The sequence below is a fragment of the Dipodomys spectabilis genome, unplaced genomic scaffold (assembly GCF_019054845.1).
Source record: "Dipodomys spectabilis isolate Male_0828 unplaced genomic scaffold, ASM1905484v1 ptg000416l, whole genome shotgun sequence".
In the NCBI taxonomy this organism is placed as follows: domain Eukaryota; kingdom Metazoa; phylum Chordata; class Mammalia; order Rodentia; family Heteromyidae; genus Dipodomys; species Dipodomys spectabilis.
Window position 1 is genome coordinate 1,212,029 of NW_024871093.1, and position 27,745 is coordinate 1,239,773.

A 27,745-nucleotide genomic window follows, 5' to 3' on the forward strand; every position below is an offset into this window, starting at 1 on the left:
CTTCCAGCCCATTTCTCTGAAACTTTTATGCCCAGGCTAACTTTGAACCACAATCTCCAGATCTCAGCTTCCGGAGTAGCTGAGATTACAGGTCTGAGGCACCAGTTACCAGGCTTATAATAGTTCTACTTTTCAGAACAATGGGGAACAAACAGTTCTGTTCCCCATTGTGAGTTCTTCCCTCATCTCAAAACAAAAAATTGGTATTGAAGTATGATAGACATGATAAACAGCAGACAGTTTATAAAGTTTGTCCTATATAGACACACCCATGAAACTATCATTACCACTTGATTGATGTGTCAATCCCTTCCCCAAAGTTTCCCTTCAGTAGCCTTTGAAGTCCCTTCCTCTCCTGTTTTGTTCCCCAAGCCCAGACAACCAACGAATCTGCTTGCTCCCACTGTAGATTAGTTTACGTTTTATAGAATGGAATCAATACATGGTTTTAATCTGGCTTTTCTTACCCAGCATGATCATTTGTGTCTATTTGTGTCCGTAGTTCGAACGTTATTTGTAACCTTTAAATTTTAAATAGGAAGAGAACATACTGATTTCCTTACTCTGAACTTGGGCCAGGATCATTGAAGTTACCTACAAATTGTACATTAACTGACTAATGGCAGTGATGAGTTAATCTATAACTTCATCTGTTAGCTGTTAACATGACCCCCAAACCCTAGCCTCTTCTTGACTGTCAGACCCTGAACTAGACAACTTTTTCTTAAGGTGAAGCTGAATGAAGTGGGGCTCAGAGACATGGGGAAGGCAGTATTTCTGATTCTTGGTTACTCCTACACATGCTCATATCTTCATGTAGCATATCTCATCCAACATGCAGAAAGGGCTTTGTATGTGACTGTGTAGCCAGCAGACCAGCAGGGACAGGTTTGCTGGTTTTAGTCAACCCTTTGTCTTATGCAAATTCCCTAGTCCCACTAGAAGCAAACTCAGTATGTTGAGGAAATTATTGTTACCAAAGTACTCCCTTTGAGCCAAATTGGTATATTTGAAACTATATTAACTATATTCCATCTCTCTTCCTAGCTAGCATACATTTGCCTGCTAGCGAAGTCATTTTAGGTCAACTGTCCTTTAACAAATTGTTTTTTTTTTTTTTTTTAATTTCTTAAATATGTGGTTTCAAATCCTTCGGTATAGGAATGGCCTAGTAATGATTGCTTGAGACAATACACAAAATTTACATGTTTACTGTATTTAAAAGTTATCTTTATAACACCAATATTTAGTTCTTCCTAATTTGGATTAACCGCCCCCTCCTGAAACATTGCAAAACTTAATGGCATATTAAGGAGGGGGCAGGACTGACAGGATGCAGTTGGCTCTGAATCGAACACCCTCTGCTGTTGCCAGCATTCTTTGACCTCAGAAAGTCAAGGTCTTCTTTGCAAATCTCAGATGTAGGACTAGGTTTGCTTTCATTCCATCCCAGGACTAATGGTTTAGAGAGACAATAGTCAGGGCCACTGTGGACTCCCTGTTGTCCCTCTGCATGAAGACTGCAATGACGTCATTGGCTCCCAGATCAGGAGAGGCAGACTCCTTGGGTGCACTGCATATATCCCAGGATGGGAGGAACAGACTCAATCTCCTTGGGTGTGCAACATAGGTGCTGGGATTCGATTATTCTGTGTGGGACTGGCTGGCTAGAACTCTTTATCTTCAAAGGGAGAGAGTGGTTCTTCTGGATTTGGCTCACCATGTGTTCTAGCCACCTGGAGAGTATGCAGTTTGATATGCTTAGCCTCAAAATGATGCCAGCCAGTCCTCTGTGCCCGCCTGATAGCTGAGTGCCTCTTGAGCTAAAGTTGGCATATTCTACAATTACCTGTTTATGTTTGGGGTTACGTAGAGCATGTAGTTTTAGCGCTCTCAGCCACAAGCCAGACCGCCAAACTCCTGGATTGAAAACAAAGCATAAGCACCCTGGATCATGACCCTGCTCTTTTCCTGTTCTTCTTTTGAGACTTCCCCAACAGGAAAGGCTCTGGGTAATTGGTAGAGATTATCCCTGATTCCCTTAATGTAACCTTTTTACTCTTTCCTTTTCCTGGGATTAAGCTGTTCCTTTGCAAGAAGTTCTTTTCTTAATGACACAGTCATTACCTATTATTGACCAAAGGAAGTGATCCTGCTCAACTCCACCTTCTGTGGCTCATAGTTCCCTAAGTCTCTTTCATTGTAATGACCTTTAAAGGCATTAACTGGTTTTTGTTTTTGTTCTTTAATTTTCTGCACTGTTATCACACTAAACCTTAAAAGTTAATCTGCCTCCTGGTATCAATTGTCCATAATATTTGTTGGTGGCAGTGTGTAGTGTGTATTGGTATCGAGCAGATGTTTTAGTATCTGCTGAGCAAGGATTCTCAGGCACTGGCTGTTCAGGATAGCGGCTGAAGGCCAGTGGCAGGTGGAGACACGGGGCCTGAAGCACTTTGCTCCTTCTTTCCTCCCTTTCTTTTTGTTGTTCTGTTGTTCAGCAGGGCTCTTCGGATCCCTAGCCTTTGAAACTAGGTCTTTCTATGTCATTGTACTCTCATGGCAGATACTCAATAAATATTGGTACCGTTTAACAAATCCTGGTTGCCTGGAAGCACAGCCTTGTAAAATAGTTTAAAATTGTATATAGTGATCCAAAAGACATTGGGGCCTATGAGACCTAAGTTTTTGTTTTTCTGGCCCTACAAGTGGACTATGTGAAACCAGTCATGCATCCCAGTGTCACCTTAGCAGAGTCCTTCCTCTTCTACTTGATGTGACTGCAACTATCAGTTCTTGCACTGAGCAGAGCCAGCTTTTGGTCCCTGTCCTCTTTCCCTTACATCATCACCACCATTGTGTGGCTGCTTCATAAGGGCCAGGACTAGCGTACATTTGGGAAACAAAAGTTACCTACAAAATCCCTTCGTCTTTGTGATTATAATATCTGTTCTTCTGATTGGATCCTAAGTCTTTTGGTTTAATTCACATAGTATTTTACAACTTACTCTGTGACCTCTGCTAATATAGCTGGTCACCCCTCTCCACACTTTCCAACCCCATTACTAAAGTTGCTTCTAATGATAGTGCTGCCATGATAACTTGCAGGGAAGTACATACTATTTGGAAAGGTTGACATGCAAGTTCTATGACTTGGTAAATGCAGTTCAAGAGTATATTTGAAGCTGGGCATCCTAAAATCAAGGACCACAGGTTGAGCCCAGTTTGGCGGTAAAGTCTGAGATCTTATTTCCTATTAACCAGAAAAAAAAGATAGGCTTGGAGTCATGGCTCAAGTGGTAGAGGACCAGCCATGAACCAGCTAACCCAGTGAAAATGTAAGGCCCTTCAGTTCAAGCCTGGGTATTGGCAATTAAAAAAAAAAAAAAAGGTTTGAGGGCTTAATCCAAGAAGGTATGTCTTGAAAGAAAAAGAATACTTGAAGATGATATTTTGAGATTACGAACTTTCCCAATTTTTATTATCCTAATATTGCAGAAGACCCTTCTGGAACTTGTATGCCATTGCTCTGTCCTAAGGAGAGGGTAAAGGCCCTATATCAGGTCCTGTGTATCTGTGGAGAGCCATGTTTGTTACCCATCTTCGTCCTTCCAGCATTTTCACGTCTTCTGGGTTATAGGTAGCATGCCAGATGCTGGTGACCCAAGGATGCCAATGAGAATAGCTGCTTATAAAGGCATTCAGTTGTGAAGGACCCGAACTTCTGCTTTTGGAGGGTAATCTTTCCTTAGCTATCACAGAAGGACATCTGTTTACTGCCTTAAAAGCACTTTTTTTTTCTTCAATAGGGCTTTCCTTACATCTGAGGTAGAAAAGCTAAGAAAAGAATGAGTCATTCTAGGGTCTGGGAAGGTGGCTCAGTGGTAGAGCGCTTGCCTGCATGCATGAGGCCCTGGGTTCGATTCCTCAGTACCACATAAGCAAAAAAGAAAAAAAAAGCCGGAAGTGGCACTGTGGCTCAAGTGGTAGAGTGCTAGCCTGGAGCTGAAGAGCTGAGGGACAGCGCCCAGGCCCAGAGTTCAGGCCCCACGACCGGACCCCCCCCAAAAAAAGAATGAGTCATTCTAGAAAGGGAAGAACAAGGAATTAAAGAGTTCAGTTAAGTGTGTGGCTTACCCACATCACTCTTTCTTGGTCTTGGTCTTATGGCTGGCTGTTCGTCTTGGTAGCACCTAAGAAGTTAGATCTACAGGTCTTGTGCCTGCTTTGTGTGGGTCCTAATCAGAAAGAGGGGTCTTAATTAATTGTAGAATTAATTAAAGAGGGGTCTTTCTTAATTGTGGAAGAGATCTTGTGCCCAAAAGACACACAGAGACCAGGTGCTATGTCCAAAGGAGGGAGGCTGTGTAGCAGTAGTACCCAGGTCTTACCTGTGCCAGACTCGGACTCCCCAACAGCTATGAGAGTACATTCTGTTGGAGTCTCATTATTACTGCACAGAGGAAGTAATTGGAGAGGTCCTTAGGTGCCTCTGGTCATAGAACTAGGGGTAAACAAGTTGGGAATTCCACCCCAAGCAGTGACTCCTCCCCCTTTCCTTGTTCTGTGACAGTGGTATCTTGTTTTGTTTTTGTTTTTAAAAGTAGCCTAAGTTGACCAATGTGGCCTCCTGTGATCTGACCTTCAGGCTGTGCCATTCCACACGGCCAATTTGGTGGGGTATCATCAAGCCAGGTGCACCCCCTAAGAATAACAGGGCTGTAACTGGTAGCCTGTAACTGCTAGGGGAAGGGATTTGATTCCATTACTGTTACAAATGATCTTGGTATAGGCTTGAGAGATAGGGAATTCATACAATAGGGCATGTAGGGGACCATTTTAAAATAGTAAGGTAGATCCTTAAGACTAACAGGTGAAGCCAGGCACCAGTAGCTCACACCTATAAATCCTAGCTACTCAGGAGGCTGAGATATGAGGATCATGGTTCAAAGCCAACCTGGGCAGGAAAGTCTATGAGACTCTTACTTCCAAGAAACTACTCAGAAAAAAAGCCAGAAGTGGTGCTGTGGTTCAAGTGGTAGAGTGCTAGCCTTGAGCACAAAGAGGTTCAGGGACAGTGCCCAAGTCCTGAGTTCAAGCCCCAGGACCGGCAAAAACAAAGTGGCGGGGTGGGGGAGTGAATCTGTACTTTATAAGCTTGCATTGGTCCAGATGGCAGTGCATATGACTGCTCCAAATGAAACAGCCTCTAACTAAACAGGCCAGCGCTTACAGGCCGCTACTCTACAGCAAAAGTAGAAAATTTTTCCATCCTGCCACCTCCCACGGAAGTCCAGATATAATACAGGGTTGACTGACTATTTGAGCAGCATGATATTTGTGAAGGGAGTTTTAAAGACAGGGTAGTCCACATGGATTAGAGTAAAAGCTATCTGAAACCTTATGGCATTAGGAAGAATGACATTCATAAGGTATCATGGAATGCACAGTACTCATGCTTACATACATACACACATCCCTCTTGTGCGTGACTGGCGAAACCCCTGGGACAAGATGAGTGCTTCTCAGGCCTAGGATTGTGGGAGAGTTTAAGTCAAATGTTAGCACTCTCCTGCTTAGCTTTGTGACCGTAAGCAGGTTATATATAATCTGTAAGCCTGCAGCTGTACAGTAGGAGCCATCACACCTCCTTTGTGCAGTTGTGCAGATTCAGTACCATGTGGAAATGCTGAGTATCTTGTCTCATACATTAATACTTTCTCGTGTGTGTGTGTGTGTGTGTGTGTGTGTGTGTGTGTGTGTGTGTGTGTGTGTGTGTGTGTGTGTGTGTGTGTGTGTGTGTGTGTGTCAGTCGTGGAGCTTGAACTCTGGACCTGGGCGTTGTCCCTCAGCTCTTCAGCTTAAGGCTAGCACTCTACCACTTGAGCCACAGCACCACTTCTGGTTTTTCGGTGGTTATTTGGAGATAAGAGTCTTATGAACTTTCCTGCCTGGGCTGGCTTTGAACCGGGATCCTCAGATCCTCAGCTTCCTGAGTAGCTAGGATTACAGGCGTGAGTCACCATGCCAGCTTCATTAATACTTTTCTTAACTTCCCTTCAAGCTTCAGGCCACAGGGTAAATAGTAAGGGAAGGCCCCCTTCAGAATCATCCAGATTCCCAATTTCTTAAGATGTGGGTGCTAGTTTCCAACCCCTGAAGCTCTCCAAAGGACCACCCTCCTGAGAATAGGTGGCATGCATTAACCTTGTGGCCTTGGAGACTGAGGGTCCAGCTCCATGTGTCTAACCTCCTCAAAGTGGCCAGGGGGCTAAGAGTTGAGCTTTCTCCACAATGATACTCTAGTGAAGAGCTCTAAGGAATTAGAGAAGTCTTATTTTGAACACAATTTCTGAGGTCTTTATGAAAGTATATTTGTCAAGATAGAAAGACAAGATATCATATTTAATAGTTTGTTAGTGCTGTTCTAAGCCCCATGGATCTTAGCAATATATCTGCTTCAGGCATGCAGAAACTTTTCTCCAGATTATCTTCCCCTTTAGCCAAAGTATGAAAATTGAGCTGGGCACTGGTGGCTCATGCCTATAATCCTAGCTTGCCAGGAAGCAGAGATCTGAGGATCTGAGGATCTTGGTTTTGGCCAGCCAGGGCAGAAAATCTGTGAAACTCTTACCTCTAATCAACTACTACAAAAGCCAAAAGTGGAGCGGTGTCTCAGGTGATAGAGCCCCAGCCTTGAGTACAAAAGCCCAGAGTTCAAGCCCCATGACTGATAAAAAAAAAAGCATAAGCCTTTTTTTTTTTTTTAAGCAGTTTACCATCTGATTCACAAACTAATACCATCTTCCTTTGCTGAGATATTTGTGAGATAACTCTAGGCTCTACCAACCCAACTCATCCCAGCCCAGTGCTTATCCCAGTAGCTCTCTGCACTTCTGGGTTCTCTGCCCTATCTGAAATTTTATTTTATTTTATTTCTTGTCGGTCGTGGGGCCTGAACTCTGGGCCTAGGCACTGTCCCTCAGCTCTTCAGCTCAAGGCTAGCACTCTACCACTTGAGCCACAGCGCCACTTCCGGCTTTTTCTGCTTATATAGTGCTGAGGAATGAAACCCAGGGCCTCTTGCATGCAAGGCAAGCACTCTACCATGAAGCTACCTTCTCAGCCTTACCTGACATTTTAAAGTTTTAAAATAATCAGGCACCAGTGCCTCACGCCTATAATCCTAGCTTCTGAGAAGGCTGAAGTCTGGGAGCATCTCTGCTCAAAGCCAACCAAGCAGAAAAGTCAGTGAGATTCCATCTCCCAAACAACCAGCCCAAATCAGGACTGGAAGTGTTTCTCTAGTTGTAGAGCCCCAGATGAGCAAGCAAGCTGAACAAGCATGAGCCCCTGAGCCTAAGACTAATAAACAACAAACAAATTCAGAACAAATATTCTGCTTAGGTTCCATTCCACACATAATAAACCATCATCTTTAGGCAGGGGCAGGCTTGGTTACTTTTTTAAATCCCCCAGTTGCCTAGGAGCTCAGTACTAGAAGACAGCCCATCTCCCATCCCTCTCAGAGAAGGATATTATAAGTATTCAGACTGCGGGCCTCCTTGTGAACCCTGATTCTGCCACCTAATTAACACTTGTTTATATTAATTACTTGCCACTTGTGCAGAAGGCAGTGGTCCTTTTTGAAGTTTCTAGTTGCAGACTTTATAAAATCCTGCCTGAAGCAAGACTTTGGGAACCTCAACCCAAGATAAGGATTTCCAAGTTCCTCTATAAGTTTCTCCTCCAGGCATAGGCAGCTCTACAGCCATTCTCCCATAACCTTCCTTCACCCGTTAGGAAAGATGGAGCAGAAGGGTGTAGACAGGCTCCCCTGAGTTTTGGGGTCTTATTGTCAGGTGTTAAAGCGTCTTTGTGTTTCTAAAGTCTGTTTAAGATTAAGACCTAGGGAAATGCATTTCCCTTTTAGACCCAGTAGTTTCTCATTGTGGAAAGCGTACCAACCTGTGCACGGCCTCGACTCCAGCCTCGTCTGTCAATTCATTTAATTAGGAGAAATTAAGTGGGGGCTGCTACATATTTTGAGAGTAAATAATACTGTTTAAACTTAGGCAGCCTTAACCACTAACTTCACCACTGAATTCTCGCTGCTACACGTCTCCTAAATAGATTGGCATAATCTTAAGTAGGACTTAAAAATGCACCATCTTCAGTCAGGAGCGCAGAACCTGCAGCCGTCAAGAGCCTTTGCAAGCTTAATGACTTTAATTATGGCAAGAAATATCTTCTCTCTGGGTTCTGGGGCTTTCTGAGGAGAAGCCAAATAGGATCTTACCCCCCCCCCCAGTCCTGGTGGGGTGCTTGTGGGGGAATAAGACTGAGGGAGAGGAGAGGCCAAGAGAAGGGAGGAATGGTGGAGCAATCCTGGTAGGGTGACTGCAAGGGGGGTGTTGGCCGCAGGGCCTGGGAGTTCTGAGCTCTGTTTGTGGCTTCTACGCTTTGATCTCCTGCCAGGGAAACCTGGAAGGTCAGGCCGGGCTGCAGCCAAGCCCCGGAATGAGGAACCGGTGGAGCGGGACGCGCTGCGCCACCCACCCACTCTTCCCCTCCTGGGAAGTGACAGAGCCTGGCCGCCCAGCCCTTGGCCCTGCCTCTCTTTATTGTGGTGCTGTTTTGTGTGTTGGTCTTCTTTAGGCAGTAACGAGCCAAATGCCCCATCAGTTTAGCTTGATACAATCATGTATGTTGTATGTACTTTCAAAGAATCTAGGGTTTGAGTTTGTTTTAAGCTGAGAGAGGAGGGGCACATGGGCTTTGTCTGGGTCTGTTTATATCCGTGTGTCTGTCCCCAATACAAATTATCCAGGAGCACAGGTGATTCCCCTGGTAGTTGTGTCTGGTTTGCCTTCCAGTTCGTCCAGCACCGCCCCCCTTCTTGGCACCAGGTTTTTCCCACTGGTTACCATGTGCTCTGGGTGTGTGACCTCATTTCCTATGGAATGAAAGGTTTCTGTCGGAAAACAGGGCCCTTGGTGAGCCGGCCTTGGGAGCCCCCTTGCCTGGCATGTCCTGTGCCATGCAGTGACTCATGCTTCAGGGAACAGCAGCTGACCAGGATGTACAAGCGCCTGGTGCCTGGGTGGTCACTATTAAGAGAACTCAGGAGGAGGAAAGGGAAAACTGAGCAGCAAGGGCTTAAAATCCACTTAGTGGCCTCCAGAGAGGGGCATAAAAGGACCCAGTGAGCTAGTTGTTGGGAGTTGGGTAGCACCCTCCAGCAGAGACCTGAGTGTGCTAGATGTGGCCAGTCTGTGGCCAATGCGGGACTGGCAAGTTGGTCTTCATTGACTAGTTCCTCCCCAGCTCCCTAACCGCAGGAGCAGATCCAGCAGCAGCAACATAAACAGGGCTTGTTGTTGCCGCCTTGACTTTCTGTAGGCTCGGACCTTGGTGGAGGTATCTCTGCTTTTGAGTTTGGGGATTCAGAAGCTGTGTGGAATCTGCTATCAGTCCATCCAGAAAGCCACGATTCAGACAGTTCAATTCTTAACCACCAGGTGAGAAGGGAGTGCAGAACCTCACTTTCCTCTTCTTATGGCTGGTTAGACTCCATCCGTCTTCCTGGCCAAAAAAAAGCCAAGGCTAGGAAGTGGCGCTATGGTTCAAATGATAGAGTACTAACCTTGAGTGAAAGCTCAGGGTCAGCCTTCAGGCCCTGAGTTCAAGCCCTATGACCAACAACAAACAAACAAAGAAAAGCCAAGGCTCCAAAGTACCTGAAGGATGGAAACTGTACAAGCCCTGGCATAGTCTGTCTTATGGATGGACCCACAAGTCATCTTTCTTTCACCTGACTTGCTTGGTGAAGTTTCTGAGGTGAAAGGGTCTCATTTTCTTCCAGAAAGAAAGAACACTTTCTGCCAGTGCACAGGCTGTTTTCTGAGAATTCTGACATCCAGAGATAAGCTTGGCACTCACACAGATACATGGAAGAGCCACAGTGCAGAGGCACTTTGAGTACCTGGACTCAAAGCTGACCAGAGATAAATACTTGCCTTGTAAAGGTTGTGACCAAAGCTCCCCTGGTCAGCAAATACAACTCCAGAAGATGGTATGCTTAACAAGAAGCTTAGATCCTTTGTGGATTAAAACAGTCTGCTGAGCCAGGAGCACTGACAACTGAGAGTGGGCTGTAGTTGCTCTAGGAGCCACAGGGCCTAGGTGTATGGGACTCACCCCTCAGGAAAGCTCATCTTCTTTAAGTTCACCAGCAACTCATTCTTGGTCATTTTCCCTTTGCCCTATTCTGGGAGCTCAGCAGGAAAGAAATCTGACATACAGGCTGCCCTCTAGTGTAGGAAGCCTTGCAGTGTGATGTCCTAGGTGGTGTGCTGAGAAGCCCCAGCAAGGCCACAGTGAAGTGCTTCTTTGGGAATAACACCCACACTTTGGTTCAAGGCAAAAGAGGTAGAGAAATGCGAAGCTTAGGCAGGAAGAGGTTGCATCGTGCCCTACTAGAAATGCTGAGATAGGGTGGAGGTCCCATCTTCTGCTGCACTGGGAGACAGCGTGGACCAAGCTCTCCTTGGGGAGAGCCCCCGAGGGAGAAAGTAGTTGTCACTCAGAGGTGACAGGTGGCAGCAGCAGGGATGGGAACGGATAGCTTCAGTGGCTGGAGTTGATATAGATTGATAAGCAGTGGGCATAGGTGTGAAGGCAAAGGGCTGTGATTTCATCTTGGCTGCTGGGCGCCTACTTGAGAAGGGAGCCCAGGTATAGAGCAGTAAGGTCACAGGAAGCATGCACTCATGGCAAGACCCCATGCGTCCTGAGTGGCCTAACAGGAACCAACCCACTGACCAGACAGTGTGCTTTGCTTTGGAAGTAGCTATAGAAGTAGCTTGGGATCCATGCAGAATCAGAAAATCAGTGCCAAGTCATGAGAACTAAGCCCTGGCCTCCAATGCCATGGCAGATTCTCTGAAGACACTGTTTCTGACCCTTGGGTGGAGCTGCGGGATAGAAGCATCTTTTCCTTGCTACACAAGAGTACTTCCCTCAGGACAGCAAGTGTGTGACAGCAGATACTTCCAGAAGGTCCTGCCCTATTAACTTCCTAGGAAAGTTCTTGCCCTATTAACTTCCTAGGAGAGTTCTCTTAAATCATTGTCAGACAGATGTTTTTGTACCAAGAACCATCTCATTTACCCTGGGCACGTGTTCTTGACTTGATCATTGGCTTCCCACATCAAAATGTAGGTCTTCCTACATTCAAGTCCCTCCACCTTGAGAGAGAGGAGTGAGGCAGGGACGCGCTTCTCCTCTAGGCACGCGGTGTCCCACGGGCACGGCTCAGAGCTTGTTCCACTCCATGGTAGGGAGGGCATTAACCAGCATTGCTGCAAAAGGCATTTCGTGTCCCAAGAAGTTTGAGGTGTTAGGTAGCACTTTAATCGCTCTACAAACATCAGCATTGCCTCTAGAATATGCCACCCTCTCGGAAAGACATTGGAAAGACTATGATTAGGCCTCACGTGTACTTGGGGGAAAGTGGCTGTAGAAACCTGGGGTAAGTGATCCTGTATTTTTTTTTTTTTATTTTTATTTTGCCAACCCTGGGGCTTGAACTCAGGGCCTGGGCACAGTCCGTGAACTTCTTTTGCTCAAGGCTAGCACTCTACCACTTGGGCCACAGCACCACTTCCAGCTTTTTCTGTGTATGTGGTACTTGGGCATCGAACTCAGGGCTTCGTGCATGTTAGGCAAGCACTCTACCACTAAGCCACCTTCCCAGCCCTGATCCTGTATTCTTAATCTTCTTCCCACTGCCCTTGGAACTAAACACTGACTTTCCCCCAGCTTCTAGATAGGTGTACACTAGCGTTGCTGCAGGCATCACAGCATTACCGGGTGCTGCGTGAAGACCCATCTGTTACTGTTTAGAACTGAGTCCGGAGCCTAGCACATGTGCTAACAGGCTAATAGGTACTGTTGAACAGCTAAATTAATAAATGGCGATACAAATACCAACTTAAGCTCTGTTCCTGCCTACTAGTAACTAGTAGAAGACAGACAGTATCTTAGGGTGATCTGCTTTGTTTGGCTTGATGGAGTGTAGTACAAAGATGGTCTGTAAACTCCCTCGTAGCTCTTAGGAATCTTGTCAATTAGACTCTGAAAGTATGCCTGATGTCCAAGCAAGGTGTTTGTGTATAGGACTGCTCAGAGCCACCAGGTTGTGAGCAGCATGAGGTGAATACAGCACTGTTTATATACAGAATGGAGATGTCTCCTCCCTGCCTGGCAGAGGACAATCATTAAGTCAGTTCTGCACAACAATGTAACTGGGTAATAAGAATTGCTTCTAAGGAAAATGAACCTTTTCCCGCATATCAATGATATGAAATTGTTGAATAAATTGTTAAAAAAAAAAAAAACAGAGCAGAGCACAAAACAGTGTACACCCGATTTATTTTTTACTACATTTTGGTGCGTGTAATATATATTACACGCAGGTGTAATGAGGGCAGATGATAGATGAATTATTTGTTTGCAGTTTCAAAATGCCTATAATCCCAGCTACTGTAGAGGCTGAGATCTGAGAATCACCGTCCAGAGCCAACCCAGGCAAATTCAAGAGATGTATTGAATGAGCCAGCAAAAAGTCAGAAGCAAGGCTCAAGTTCTAAGAGTATCAGCCATGAGCAAAAAAGCCAAGTGAGAGCACCAGGCCCAGAGTTCAAACGCCAGCATATGCACGTGTGTGTGCACAAGTGTGCGCATGTACACACACATCCCTTATCATGGGGTGCCAACCACAAAAGGGCCCTGCCTTCTAAGATCCAATTTTTGTGCTTTGCAAAATGTATTTGCACATGTAATGTGCAGGAGTTCTCCCTTTAACTTGGCTCAGTGGCTAGGAATGTCGCCTGTAGCCCTGGGAAGCACCATAACAACCTTATATTCTACCTGCTGCCGCTGGGCTGGCTGCTGTTCACCTGCTGGAGTGGGGAAGGATGGGAAGATGACTCGTGGCAAGGGTAGGCCAAGGTCATCAAGGCGAGGCCTTTGGCTGCTCTTTAAGCCTCACCAGGACTTAACGCCTCTTCCTGATGAGTTCACAGCCTTCTGTTCTTCCTTGCACCCCTGGCCATGCAGTTGAAGAGTATAACCAGGTTTACCAGGACCTTCGCCTAGCTATGGCCTCCCACTCTTTCAAAAGATTCGACAGCATATAGTTTCTAGTAATCCTAAGACTGCTCAACTCCCAACTGGAGTTTTAGATTTGTTTGGAGATAATATTCTGGCTTAAGGTAAAATAGGAAATTGGGTGAAAGATAGGAAAATTGTGTAAAAGACTTTGCCTTATCAAATTTTAAACTGAAAGTGAGGGCCACTAGGGAAAATGTGACCAAAGCAGTGTTCTATACTTTTTAATTTATTTTGGGAATGATAGAATCTCTTAAGTATGGGTTGTTCTCTTTTCTCCCCTTCCCTCTTTTCCCTCCCCTTTTCCCCCCTCCCCTCTACTCTCCCCCCTATTTCTTCTCACCCCACCCCCACCCCCAAGGGATGGACCTCAGGATTTCATGCATGCTAGGCAAGCATTTTCCCACTCACCTATACCCAGACCTTCAGAATCAACTCTAAATTAATTGCCAGCTGACTAGCAAGCTCTCAGTGGGATCCTGGGTTGACTCCCTTCTCCTTCTTGCCAGTTGGTCTTTTTAGGAACAATTTATTTTGTGTATGTATGTGCCAGTCCTGAGACTTGAACTCAAAGCCTGGACATTGTCCTTAAGCTTTTTTGCTCAGGACTAGTGCTTTTACTGGAGGTAAAAGTTTCATGGACTTTCCTGCCTGGGCTGGCTTTGAATTGCAGTCCTCAGATCTCAACCTCCTGAGTAGCTAGGATTACAGGCATGAGCCACAAGTGCCCAGCTAAATGTAATTTTTAATCATTTATAATGGGTTGGATGCATAGTTCAGTTGGAAGAGTGCTAACCAATGAGCAAAGGCAGCCACAGGTACCAAGTTTGAGTCCCAGTCTCAGACTGAGAAAAACGGAAAAGAAATAAAGTGAATTAACTGTGAAAAGCAAACATTTTTTTTCAACCATAGGTCTTACCTTTGGATCCCTGTGTGTTATGTTAGCCTCATTGTACCTCAAGTCAAGCTATAAATGGGATTTAAGTATTTATTCTCTACCAGCCCTCTTTGTAGAAACCAGGTTACTAGGCACCATTGGCTCATGCCTATAATTTTAGCTCCTCAGGAGCCCGAGACCTGAAGATCATGGTTCAAAGCCACCAGTGAGGCCTGGCTTACGTGATAGATCCACCATTCTTGAGTGAAAAAGCTAAACAAGAGTGCAAGGCCCTGAATTCAAGGCCCAGTATCAACACACACACACACACACACACACACACACACACACACACGCACGCACGCGCACACACACGCACGCACGCACGCACGCGCCTGAGGATGTGATTCAGTGTTAGAGCACGTGCTGGGTGTTCATGAAACCTGGGATTCAATCCTCAGCACTGCAAAAGGCAAACAAACAAAAAATACCTTTGAAGCTTGTCCCAAAGGAGCTATGCCTCCTCAGGAACCTCCAAGTCGTTGGAGACACCCATGTTCCTGTGGCCCCTGCAGAGCCTGGGGGCCTCGTGGCTGCGTGGCTTCCCGGAGACGCCCTCTGGGAAGGCATTCCCTACCCAGATCCCGCGGCCTTTCATCCCCTGTGCCAGACTCCCCAGGTGCGCCGGCATCAAAAGCAAGAGGCATGGGCACTCCTCATCAGGACATATCTGAACCACATTCCCTGCGGGTACTGTTTGATATGCTGGGATCCTGGAATGAACAGTTGAGAGAAGGAACAGAGGCCTTGTTTATTTCCTTGTCTCAGGAAGGAATTTGGGAAGCAGCCTGGGATACCACCTGAGCAGAAACACAAACACCTACTTGCGGTTACCAGTGCAGCCCGCAAGCTGTGGGCCTGTGGCTTGAAGCAGCGTCATGAAGAAAGCAAGGCCCCTGGGCCTTCCACTCTCTTCTCTGTGTCACCCATGTCTTCTTATCAGAGGGAGGTGATAGGGCCTTGGCAGTTCAAGCCTCCTGAGTTCTCAGTTGAATGCCCAAGACTGGGAGCTGAAGGGACATTGGTCATGATGGTGCAGGCAGACACCTCTTCCTTTTACAGATGAGGAAATTGAGGCTGGAATTGAAAGACAGTAACTAAAGGACTGGGCTGCAGCTCAGAGGCCTAGTGCCTGCCCAGCACGTGCAAAGCTCTGATTTGGATTCCCCATACCACAAGAAAGTGAAATATAAAAAACAAAACATGGAATAACTTGCCCAGGATAGGATTTGGGCATAGTGCAAGAAATCGGTGCTGTGTACTATCAGCGGAGACTTAAGTACACTAAGTTGCAATTTAAAAACAATTTAAAGGCTGGGCACCGGTGGCTCTATCTGTAATTCTAATTACTCCTGAAATCTGAGGGCTATGCTTCAAAGCCAGCCAGAGCAGGAATGTCTGCGAGACTCTTATCTCCAGGTAACCACCAAAAGAACTTGAAGTAGAGAGCTGTGGCTCAAGTGGTAAAGCCTTGAGTGAAAAAGTTCAGGGAGAGCACACACCCTGAGTTCAGGCCCCTGCACTGGCACTGAAAATAAAAAGATATAGTTTTAAATTTTGATAGTCTTACTCATCAGCATGGTTTGGGGGGGTCATCTTCTGTGTGGCAAGTAAACTATGTTTTGTTTAGCACAATGTCTTTTTTGGGGGTGCCTGTCCCACAGTGCTACCCTTGAGTACAAAAGCCCAGACCCTGAATTCAAGCCCTAGGATTGGCACAATATTTAAAAAAAAAAAAAAAAAAAGGTCCCTTGCAGAACAAGAACAGATTCTGCAACACAGCACTAGAGTTTCCTAAATGTGCTCTGTCCCTGTAGCTGTTTTATTTGGTACCTAGTACTGTGAATGGGCTTGAAAGCCATGGGGCAAGACTGCCCTCTAGTGGTCAAATGGAGACATTGATCAAGCCCATTGTTGAGGCTCCCTTTCTTTCATTGCCACAGTATACAGGATTGTTCCTGTGAAGTAATTCAGATTTTCATTCTTTCCCAAGTACCTGGCCCCCATGCTGACACTATTTGAACTCTGAGAAGAAGCTATCACTTGTTCTTCTTCTGGCAAGCTAGTTTTTGTCTTGTTTTCCCCACCATTTTTAGAAGGCACACACATACGTGCAGCGCACGCATGCATGCACATGTGCACACACGTCTCCCTTACAAGGTTCTAGCTCCTAAAAACAAGTGCCTGTCTTATATCTTGTGCTTCTGTTTTGTTGCCCAGTTAGCTAGATGTAAAATTAGAAGGTTCATTAGGATGGAAAGGAATCCTCTCCCTCCATGTCCCCCTCCCCAGAAAGAAAAACAAATCTGTCATTTCTTGTTTGTTCCTAAACCTTCTCGTCTCATCTGTGTGATCTGTGGTTGACTTCTGCATCTCTTCGCAGGCTTATAGAACTCAGCTTCCTAGGCCTGCCTCCAGCCTTGCTGAATAAGTCTCTGTGGTTTGAGCCAGGAAATCTGCTTTACAAACTTCCCAAGTGGTTTTTTGATGTGCAGCCAGGTTTGGCAGCCAACTGTTCTAAATCCCCATTTACAATTATTTCGCATAGCCTTCCCCCTCAACAGTATCCCCAAAGGGCTTCAGCTTCTGTCACTTATTAAAATTGACCGTTTTGAGATTCGTTCAGAAATAGGCAATATGCTGTTTTAACTAGGTGACATAGGAAGGCAGGAAGAAGGAAGGAAATAAGACAGGCAAGAGATGAACCAAAGAGGCATATGTTTTGGCTACGAGAGGCACTATATTCAAAGCAGAAAATACTGAAACTGATACCTCTATGCTGCCTGGACAGGTGGTTGATTCACAGCTTGGTTTCAATGCTTGGCCTTGCTCAGGACACAGACATATAGTGAGTGCCCAGTTACCTATTTTTACCTATTCTGAGTTATCTGTTCTTAGCGTAACTGTGCAAGGTAGGTAGCATTTCTCCCTTTTTCATTTATGTGACTCACCCATTGGAATACAAGCTTAATCGGAGAGGGTAAAGGGGCCAGACTTGCCAACCTGCTCTTTCTCACCCCTCCAGGCCAAGCGAGCCGTGCAAAGGGGAGCCACAGCAGTCATCTTTGATGTGTCTGAAAACCCAGAAGCCATTGACCAGGTAAACTCGGGCTGCACTAGCTCTCCCTGCCATCTGCCTGAGAGAAGCACTTCCCTTAGTTAGCTTGGCTGGTCACTGTCTTGGCACCTTCATCTTAGAGCCTTTGTCCTTGTCTGCTGAAGCAAGATGTCTGTGTTTGAACATCATACCTGAGGGAGGTGTGTGGAGAGGGGCTCAGAGCCAGAGAAATGGGGATGGAGGGGAGTTTCAAAGATTCTAGGGGCTGGGAAGGTGGCTCAGTGGTGGAGTGCTTGCCTTGCATGCATGTGGTGCTGTGGCGCAAGTGGTAGAGCGCTCGCCTTGAGCTGAAGAGCTGAGGGACAGCGCCCAGGCCCAGAGTTCAGGCCCTACAACTGACAATACACACACACACAGATTCTTCTAGCCCATCTTATAAAACAAGCATCATCCTAGCCTCGCCTTTCCTGGAACCCCAAGACTATAACACTTGAAGGCTTCAAGGATTTCTAGACAGAGACTCAGTGTTTATTTCCTCCAGTCCTCTTCTTTCTCTCCATAGGGCGTCAAGGGGGATGGGACCTAGGGCCTTGAGCATGCTAGGCAAATACTGTGCCTCTGAACTACATACCTGGTGCTTTCTTGCTTCTGGAAGTGTGCCTTTTAACCAGAGCCCTTTTTCCTTCCTCAGCTAAACCAGGGCTCAGAAGACCCACTCAAGAGGCCAGTGGTGTATGTGAAGGGCGCAGACGCCATTAAGCTGATGAACATTGTCAACAAGCAGAAAGTGGCTCGAGCGAGGATCCAGCACCGCGCCCCTCGCGTGAGTGTCCGTGCCAGGCAGCTTCTCCTGCCCCTCCCCATGCCTGTGTCTACAGTGCCAAGTCCCTGATTCCTGCAGGTTGAGCTAAGACAGGAGGCCAGGGGCAATTTTCAACCAGATTCCTATGTGGAGAATTTGGTAAACCTTAACACAGAGGAGACTAATCTAAGAAGTCTATAGGTTCTTTCTCTCCCATCCCATATCTCTTTCTCTGTCTCTGTCTCTGTCTCTGTCTCTCTCTCTCTCTCTCTCTCTCTCTCTCTTTCTCTCTCTCTGTCTCTCTCTCTCTAAGAAACAAAACTGAGAAGGGTAAAAGGCAGAGTGTATGTAGCACTTGCCTTCCTATATCTCTTTTCTTCCCATCGTTTACCTTGTTAAGTCTCCCTCACAGTTGAGTATGGAAGGGTTAGCTTTCAGCAGGAACTGACTTTCTGGACTAACAAGAGTGGCTCAGCTTCTCTTCAGTGTGCTGGCAGTTAATGTTTACCTGGCATCTTGCCCCCAGCCTCAGGCTGAAAGATGCTAGGAACCTAGGACTGGAACCTCGTGTATGTCTGAGTCCCTCCACATGGGCCGTGGAATAGTCCGTGTTGGTGATTCTTTGGCACGTGAGCCTCCTATTAGCAAAGCTCGCTCCCTACTGTTAAATGCATGTGCTAGGCGAAGCAGCTTCCAGTGATAGGATAGCAGTGTGCTGTGGGGAAAAGGCAAGGACTAAGTCTAGAGGGAGTGTGGAGAGCTGATTTGCTGGCTTCTTTTTAAAGGGGGGGAAAAAAAAAGAACTCTGGTAAATATGACTCATTGTAGTGGAAGCTGATATTTGTGGAAGCAGCATACAATTTTCTGAGTTGTTGTAAACCGTTAATTATATGGTTAGTAATCACTGTTCCCTCAAAACATGACACTCATGCCTTTGTCCTATAAATGTGATTATTTGTGTTTATTTGGAAGGGTCTTCCGTGCTGGTTACAGTGCACTCTGGGCTGTTCACAGAGGCCCCGGCTATGCCCATAGTTCCCTTGGTTACTGGGAGGCCTGAGGCTGCTGCAGACCCACCCCCCAGCTACACCGGAGACGTCCCCTGGGAGCGCTCTGTGGACACGGGGACAGATCCCCAGGAGATTCCTGCACACTGAGCGGCCCCCACTTCACTTGCCCCCACTTAGCCAGGAGTCACGGCCTGTGTGCACAAGCTGAAGCGAGGCCGCTGTGATTCATGGTGTTGTGTTCTGTTCCAGCAACCTACTGAGTACTTTGACATGGGAATTTTCCTGGCTTTCTTCGTGGTGGTCTCCTTGGTCTGTCTTATCCTCCTTGTCAAAATCAAGCTGAAGCAGCGGCGCAGTCAGGTAATGCCCAGAGCAGCCTGGGAACATTGACCCCGTTGCCCTGTGGCTAGTGAATGCCAGGATATGGTCAGCCAGCTATTGGCGGGTCTGAGCTCCCTGCCTGTCCAAGAGGCCCAGTCCTACGAGGACCAAAAACTAACTCCTAGCTAGTTTTGCAGGAGAAATGTTTAAGTAGTTTCCATGGAGCCCTGAAACTTTGTTCCTCGAAGAGATCTGAGCATCAGCAGCACCTGGGAGCCTGAAGGAAATGCAGACTCTCAGGCCCTGCCCCCACCAAACTGAGCCCTCTTGATTCGTGATGACCAGGGTAGCCACATGATACCCTGCCAGCGGTCACTGTGTACAAATAGGAGGAAAGGTTTGAGGCCTGGGGGGTGGTACAGGGAAAGCAGAAATCTAAAGTTTGAGGAGAGAGCGAGGGCCACCGATGTACCAAGAGAATCATCTTTGTTGTCATGGGGGTTCTGGGGCCACTGCCGACACAACAGGGCCAGGTGTTTATGAAGTATATTTTGTTCAGCAGCTGCCAGGCATGAGTTTTCTTTCACCCACATGCAGCTTCCTTCAGTGGAGAGGAGGAACCCTTGGTACCGAGCACAGGCTCTCACAGCTGGGAATCCTCAGGGCCGAGTGATGGAGACCCCTGCCCTCTCTGTGAAAGTGACATGTTTGTTGGTACTGCCACTTAGGGGCAGCCTAAGCTGATACAGACACCCAGAGGGTCTAGGAAATGGCTACTGTGGCAGTCTGAGTTTTTAGTCATTTCTCAAGAATCCATTTTGGCCTAATAGAGAGCAGCGTTTGCCCATCCCAGTATACTGAAGGGCGTGGCCATGAGGGTGACTGGTACCACTAACAACCAGCTAACCCTGCCCTCGCTCTGCCCTGCAGAACTCCATGAACAGGCTGGCTGTGCAAGCTCTGGAGAAGATGGAAACCAGAAAATTCAACTCAAAGAGCAAGGGGCGCCGGGAGGAGAGCTGTGGGGCCCTGGACACGCTGAGCAGCAGCTCCACGTCTGACTGTGCCATCTGCCTGGAGAAATATATCGATGGAGAGGTAGTGGCAAGGGCAGGACTGTCCTGGTTGGGGAAGAAGGAAGTTAACAAGCCCACAGAGGTGCTAAGGACCATGATCCCGCCCTCGTCCCCCCCAGCCTTGTAGCAGCTGAAGGGCTTTAACCTCCAGGCCTCAAGGAGCCGGCCCAAGGCATTCTAAACATGTCTTCTTTTGGATGGAGAAATCCCACACACAGGTATCCACCTATCAAACAGCAGGTGACTTCAGAAGCCAATTAGAAATACATGGTAGGATTAAAAATGTGGTTTTAGGAACATCCACACACAGGCTGGGAATGTGGCTTAGTGGTAGAGTGCTTGCCTAGCGTACATGAAGCCCTGGATTTGATTCCTCAGTACCACATAAACAGAAAAGGTTGGAAGTGGCGTTGTGGCTCAAGTGGTAGAGTGCTGGCCTTGAGCAAAAAAGAAGTTCAGGGATAGTGTCCAGGCCCTGAGTTCAAGCCCCAGGACTGACCCAAACAAACAAAAAACCCTAAGCTGGCTTCCTTTAAAATCACTCTTCTGAAAACTCTTGACACAATGTATTTACTTGCAAGGAATTTGATGACTCCCCTCCACCCTTTTTTTTCCCCTGTAGCTTTTTCTTTTGTAAACACCTTCTGAGAAAGATGAACAACATACATCATTTACCACACTGTCATTAATATTTTTTGGACAAATAGATGTGTATATATACACAGTTCGGGGAGCAAGTCTCAAGGGCAAATGACTTGAATTGCAGACACTAGGTCTGAGGGCATGGCTTAAGTGTAGGGCACCTAGCTAGCAGGTTGATTGATTAATTTCAGGCAATTGGCAGGCCTCTGGTGAAAATAAGAGAGGCCCTTGGCAATTTCTTGCGTGGACCTTGGGTCCAGACTCCTGGGCTCACATGCTGGGCAGACTGTAGCTTTGCAGATTTGTACTACAGGCTTCATTCCCTGTAGTGGCTATGCCATGCAGCCCAGGACTGACCAGTGTTCTAGCTGGCCACACAGGTTATGTGAGGGAACTCATGTCAGCCTTGGCACTTGGTCAGGCAGAAGCACTGTGTCAGACTAGTTAGAAAATGGGAAGACAAAAGTAAAATTAGGGGCTGGGAAGGTGGCTCAGTGGTAGAGCGCTTGCCTTGCATGCCTCTGAGGCCCTGGGTTCGATTCCTCAGAAACACATAAACAAAAAGAAAAAAGTCGGAAGTGGCACTATGGCTCAAGTGGTAGAGCAGTAGCCTTGAGCTGAAGAGCTGAGGGACAGCGCCTAGGCTCAGAGTTCAGGCCCCACAACTGACTCCCCCCCCCCAAAAAAAAAAAAAAGGTAAAATTAGTAAACATGGAGGATGCTTAGCCCAGTAGCTCTGGAGGTGGTTCTATCCCTGAAAACCCTGTCACAGTCTCTTCATGCAGCTGCTTTACTTAGAAACCAAGTGCTCCATGGTAAGAGTTAGGGTCCAGTGACAGTGGGGCCTAGGATTCTGTTCCTCCCCTTCCGCGCATGTCACCAGTCACAAGTCCTAGATGTTAGATATCTACCTTTCTCCTTGTCCTCGTTTGGGGGTCTTGATTGTTCCCAGGCCTCTCTGCCAGGCCCAGGTGGCACAAGGGGTGTGCATGTGCCCCAACTCCAGGAGAGGAGTCGATGCCCCTGCGCTTCTGCCCTTTTAACACTGAGGGAAGAATGAGGTTGGAGCAGATGGGTAGGCAGCTTTCTTCTCCCAAGAAACCATCCAGGGTTCCTGCCTCGGGCTGGAGCAGACCAGTAGCTAGAGGTGAAGAGGATAGTAGAAATTGTTTGTTTTCCATTACTGTAGCAAATGCTTGAGATGGTCAACTTAGAAAGAGAAAAGGTTTCTGCAGGTTCACAGTTTTAGAGAATTTAGCTCTCAATCAGTTGGCCCATTTTATGGAACCTCTCGTGAGTAGCACATGATGGGAGGAGCGCGTGGCTGAGTAGGACTGCTCAGCTTGTTAACAGGGCACCACAAAGGGGCTCAACTGATAGAACATTGGTGAGCCCCTCAGTTCAAACCCTGGTGCCACTAAAAAAGCAAAAGCAAAAGAGGAGGAGGGCTGGATGGTTCACACCTGTAATCTTTGAAACCATCCCAGGCAGAAAGTCTGTGAGACTCTTATCTCCAATAAGCTACCAAAAGAAAAGAAAAAGGAAATGGAGCTGTGGCTCAAGTGGTAGAGTGCTAGCCTTGAGTAAAAGAAGCTCAGGGACAGTGTCCAGGCCCTGAATTCAAGCTCCAAGACCAGCACCAAGAACGTTTAAAAAGGAGAAAGGAGCCCAGGCAGGATCCCTTGACACTCCCCTTCCAAATCATGTCCCCAAGAATCCAAAAACGTCCCACCACGCCCTACCTCCCAGCACCCAGCCAGGACCAAACCTTTAACACAACTAAGAGGCAAAGCTGGCAGGAAGGCAGCAGCGTGGAGAGTGGGTTCCACAGGCTACGCTAGGCCTCCCAGGAGAAAGCATCTATGAAAGATGTAAGGGCAAGGCTGCCTCCCCTACCTCCACCCCCGCCCTGTGCCCTCCGATAGCCTGTGTCCCCTCTCCCCCTCCCCCTCCGCAGGAGCTGCGCGTCATCCCCTGTACTCACCGCTTTCACAGGAAGTGTGTGGACCCATGGCTGCTGCAGCACCACACCTGCCCCCACTGTCGGCACAACATCATAGGTAACAGCCGTGACCCGGCCTCACCAGTCTCCTTAGTAGGTGGCAGTACTGACGTGTACCCCAGCCCAGACATGGGTGTGTCCCCGTGGGACCACAGAGATGAGTACGCAGCAGCGTCGTGTCACCGTGACAGGATGGGGGCAGGACAGTCTCATGTTTGAGACCACATGGCTCTGTCCACTCCCTGGTGCTGTCACCGGGCAGAGCCCCAGGGAGCTGACAGCCAGGCGTGGAGATGGCTTCGGATGGGGCGGGGAGGGGGGAGATGAGGACACACACCCTGGCTAGTGGCCCAGCTTGTTGCTTCAGCCTTAACTTTGTTCCCTCCACTTCTCCCAGAGCAAAAGGGAAACCCGGGGGCCCTGTGTGTGGAGACGAGCAACCTGGCCCGCAGCCGGCAGCCGAGGGTCACCTTGCCGGTACACTATCCCGGCCGCGTGCACAGGACCAACGCCATCCCAGCCTACCCTACGAGGACAAGCATGGACTCCCACGGGAACCCTGTCACGCTGCTGACCATGGACCGGCACGCGGAGCAGAGCCTCTACTCCCCGCAGACCCCTGCTTATGTCCGTGGCTACCCACCCCTGCACCTGGACCACACCCTGGCCACTCACCGGTGCGGCCTGGAGCACCGGGCCTACTCGCCGGCCCACCCCTTCCGCAGGCCCAAGTTCAATGGCCGCAGCTTCTCCAAGGCAGCTTGCTTCTCCCAATACGAGACCATGTACCAACACTACTACTTCCAGGGCCTCAGCTACCCAGATCAGGAGGGCCAGCCCCCACCCAGCCTCGCGCCCAGGGGCCCGGCCCGGCCCTTCCCACCAGGCGGCGGCAGCGGCGGCCTGCTCTTCCCCACCGTGGTGCACATGGCCCCGGCCACTCACCTGGACAGTGGCAGCACGTCCAGCTTCAGCTGCTACCACGGCCACCGCTCCGTGTGCAGCGGCTACCTGGCTGACTGCCCGGGCAGCGACAGCAGCAGCAGCAGCAGCTCGGGCCAGTGCCACTGCTCATCCAGTGACTCCGTGGTGGACTGCACCGAGGTGAGCAACCAGGGCGTGTACGGCAGCTGCTCCACCTTCCGCAGCTCCCTCAGCAGCGACTACGACCCCTTCATCTACCGCAGCCGGAGCCCCTGTCACACCAGTGAGGCGGGGGGCTCAGGCCGAGGGCCTGCTGTGCACCTTGAGGGCTCCCCCCCACCTGAGGAACTCCAGGTCGTCCCTGGCCACAGCGCTGGGCAGGGCGAGCTGTGGCCCGGCCCGGCCTCTCCCTCGGGGGACCAGCTGTCCACCTGCAGCCTGGAGATGAATTACAGCAGCAACTCCTCGCTGGAGCACCGGGGGCCCAATAGCTCTACCTCAGAAGTGGGGCTGGAGGCTTCTCCTGGGGCCGCTCTGGAACTCAGGAGGACCTGGAAGGGGGGCTGGGAGGGGTCATCGTGTGCCTGCTGCTGTGAGCCTCAGTCCTCTCCACTGGGGCCCGGGGCAGGGACAGCTGGGGGTGGCGGCCCCTTGTTCCTGGGCTCCCCACTCCACGATGGCTGCGGCCCCGCGGGTGGGGACGTGCAACCAGGGAGCTCGCAGGGCGTGTACAGCCTGCACGCCGACCATTTGCCCAGGACAGACGAGGTGCAGTACGAGGGCCTGCCCTGCTGCTTCTATGAAGAGAAGCAGGTGGCCCGTGGCGGGGGCGGGGACTACGCGGTGAGTGTGCAGTACACCCTGGCGGAGGAACCCCCACCCAGCTGCTACCCAGGGGCCCAGGACCTGAGCCAGCGCATCCCCATCATTCCTGAGGATGTAGGCTGCGACATGGGCCTGTCCCCAGACTGTCAGGGGACCCACAGCCTTGGCCCCTGGAGCGGGGTGCTGGGCCTGGACACCCCACGGCGCTACACCCAGGAAGAGGAGCGGGCTCCATGCTACCAGGCCGAGGTGCTGCTGCAGCCTGGCTGCCCACCAGAGGAGGCTGGCGCCCCCAGGCCCAGGCTCACCAGTGCCACCCAAGACACTCAGGAGTCCAGCGCCTTGGCCACTGAGGCTGCAGGTGAGAGCAGGAGGTGGCGTAGGCCAGAGCAGCCATTCTGTGATGCTCCTCTTCTCCTTGAGCCTTTTCTGGGTGACTCCTCTCTGCCCTTGGCTTAAACATGACCTGTTCCTGAGGGGTGGCTACAAGCTCCAAACCCCTGTTCCCATCTCCCCCAAATACCCAGCAAGCACCCTACCCCATGGCATCCACGGCAGCCCTCCCATATGCACCCCTGCGTCTCCATGCCCAGCCCTGCTTTTGTGCAGGGCAGAGGCGGAAGGAGCCTTCCAGTGTGTCCCCCGTGGCTGCTCTTGCCTTCTGTTCGTGGGAGGCCGAGCAGCCTGTTTTGAAACGTTAGGTCACACCTTCATACTAGAAAGCCCTTCAAGAACTTGCCATTCATGACCTTTAGCATCTTAAAAATGTGAACCACTGAACCCCAGGAGGAAGAACAACGTAGCCACCCACTTCTGATCTGGCCCAGTGCCCGGCCCACTCTCCTTGCTTGCCGCTTTAGCCTGTGGCCTGTTCCTCCCACATGCCAGGCAGGCCCCTTCCAGCCTCCAAGTCTCCCCTGCTTTTCCATACCTGATCTCGGCCTGGGACCTTCCAGCTCCCACCCAGTTCATTCTTACCCCTCTGTTACTTCCTAAGTCATCCTCGGCTGAGGTTATCACCTGAGGGTAAGCTGCAAGCTGGGTGGGGGTGGGGTGGGGCCTTCCCTCCTCTCCCGGCACTGCAGCCGTGCCTGACGCCCACTAGGCACTGGCATTGCTCTCATACAGCGTCTCCATGACACCCAAGGGCTTCTTCCCTAATGGTTGCTCTCTCTTTCCTCCCAGGACCAGGGTCTCGCCCTGGCAGCGGCAGCAGCAGCACAAGGGCCTGAGCTTAGAAGAGACTCTTACCTGGAAATTGGGAACTGTATGGAGACTCCAAACGGACTTCACTCAAGAAAAACAAAAAACAAAACTTTTTTTTTAGCTTTGATAAACACATAAAAAGTGGTAATAAAGAGCCCTCCTCAACCCAAAATGTGAGCCACCTGTGGCAGACCCTCCTCCCTCCCTGGCCCATTAATAACCCAACAGACAAACTCTCCAGCCCTTCCCCTCTTCTGATAACCTGTTACTCTTCTGTTTTGTAAAGTGTGTGCTTGGGGTTCCGAGGTGTGTGGGATTGAGTTCTCTGCTTGTTTGTTGTTTTGTTTAAGATATTATATGTAAATGTAAAAAGTTATTTAAATATATATATTTTAAAAGAACCCTAACCACCAACTTTTGCTGAAAAAGAGAAAAAAAATCACTGCTGCATTAAATGAACCACGTCATGTGTAGATACTGTGGTCTCCCAGGAGGGAGCTCAGGCCTTTGAAATGCTCAGGGCTACACCTGCCTTAGAAATGAACCAGAAACTTGAAGTCAAGCTAGCTTATATGGGTACAAACCGAGGGGTGACGCAAAGCTGCCTCTCCTCCTCGTGGCAAGTCCAAACATCCCAAACAGAAGCCAGACCTCTCCAGCCTTTAGACGTGGATGGAAATGGCTAGGAGCAAGCCGAGTCTGCGGTTCCGGGGGAGCCCACGTGACCCATCTGCCCAGTATCCTCAACCTGTCCATTTGGACCATCATTCCAAGTCAGTGCCACAAGAGCTCACAGTCCTGTCTCGGCAGTGGTCCAAATCCTAGCAAGGGCAGTCAGTGTTCCTGGGTTTCTTTACTCTGGCTCCTTGGACAAGGAAAACGAAGCTCTTTCATCTCTAGTCCCCACTTTGGAATCCTTTAGCAAAAATATGAAGGGCTTTCCTGCCTCTGGCTGCAGGGATGGCTGGGCACAGGGCGTGCGGAGCAGACACCCAGGAGGAATGTAGTTTTGTGGCCTGGTGTCTGATGAGGCTGGGAAAGAGGGCTCTGCTCACCCAGCAGCACCCCACCCTTTGGAGGAGGGACAGAGAGGCCTGGGGTGCATAGGTGTCTGTGTGGGGGTAGCCCCACCCCTCTGCTGCTGCTTCCTGGGGCTGCCTTCCTGGGGTCACATGCTGGGGACCCCCCACCCCGGGGGGGGGGTGCACTGAGCTTAGTTCAATGATACACCTCCCATCCCTTTTCTTCACAGAAGCACGCTTCAGGGTTGTTCAGCCTCAGAGCTGAAATTGCTCATCTCACCTGCAAACGTCTACTATCTGTCTGCCTAATGCACTATTATGTATTGATTTTCCATGAGACAAGGGAGACTATCAGTTTAGACCCAAAGGGTAGGTGTTTATGTATTTTTCCAGCTTTTTTTTTTTAATAAGGGGAAGGGAAAGTTTTAAAAAATGCAAACAAATCTTTTTTGGTGTTTTTTTTTTTTTAATGTTTCATTTCTAAAAGGGAGAGAGAATCTATTTAAAACTATTTCAGATCAGGGATTGTCATCCTTGTCCAGTGTAGCCCTTGTTCTTTTATTCATTCATATCTATATATGATATATAGAGATATCATATATTTTTATAGGACACAATCAGATTAGCCCTTGTATTTGCTTTTTCTGGTCACTTTTATTCATTTACCAGGTATTTGTTGTCATCTGAAAGAATTGGGGCTCATGGCTCTTCACAGCTCTTTTATAGAATAGGATCCTCCGGGCCTGA

General features: G+C 48.8%; 1 protein-coding gene across 2 annotated transcripts in view; it reads left to right on the forward strand.

Moving 5' to 3' along the window:
* Znrf3 (zinc and ring finger 3) overlaps positions 1–26,073 on the forward strand; it is a 156,995-nt gene extending 130,922 nt beyond the window's left edge. The window contains exons 3-9 of one of the 2 annotated variants that reach the window (XM_042667655.1): positions 17,136–17,210; positions 17,860–17,991; positions 19,230–19,340; positions 20,232–20,399; positions 22,977–23,079; positions 23,419–25,131; positions 25,956–26,073. In XM_042667655.1, the coding sequence (XP_042523589.1) occupies positions 17,136–17,210; positions 17,860–17,991; positions 19,230–19,340; positions 20,232–20,399; positions 22,977–23,079; positions 23,419–25,131; positions 25,956–26,002 (2,349 nt within the window). In that variant the 3' untranslated portion in view covers positions 26,003–26,073. Of the gene's footprint in view, positions 1–17,135; positions 17,211–17,859; positions 17,992–19,229; positions 19,341–20,231; positions 20,400–22,976; positions 23,080–23,418; positions 25,263–25,955 lie in introns of those variants that run through there. The other variant, XM_042667654.1, reaches the window with a different exon arrangement.
* Positions 26,074–27,745: the final 1,672 nt, after the last annotated feature.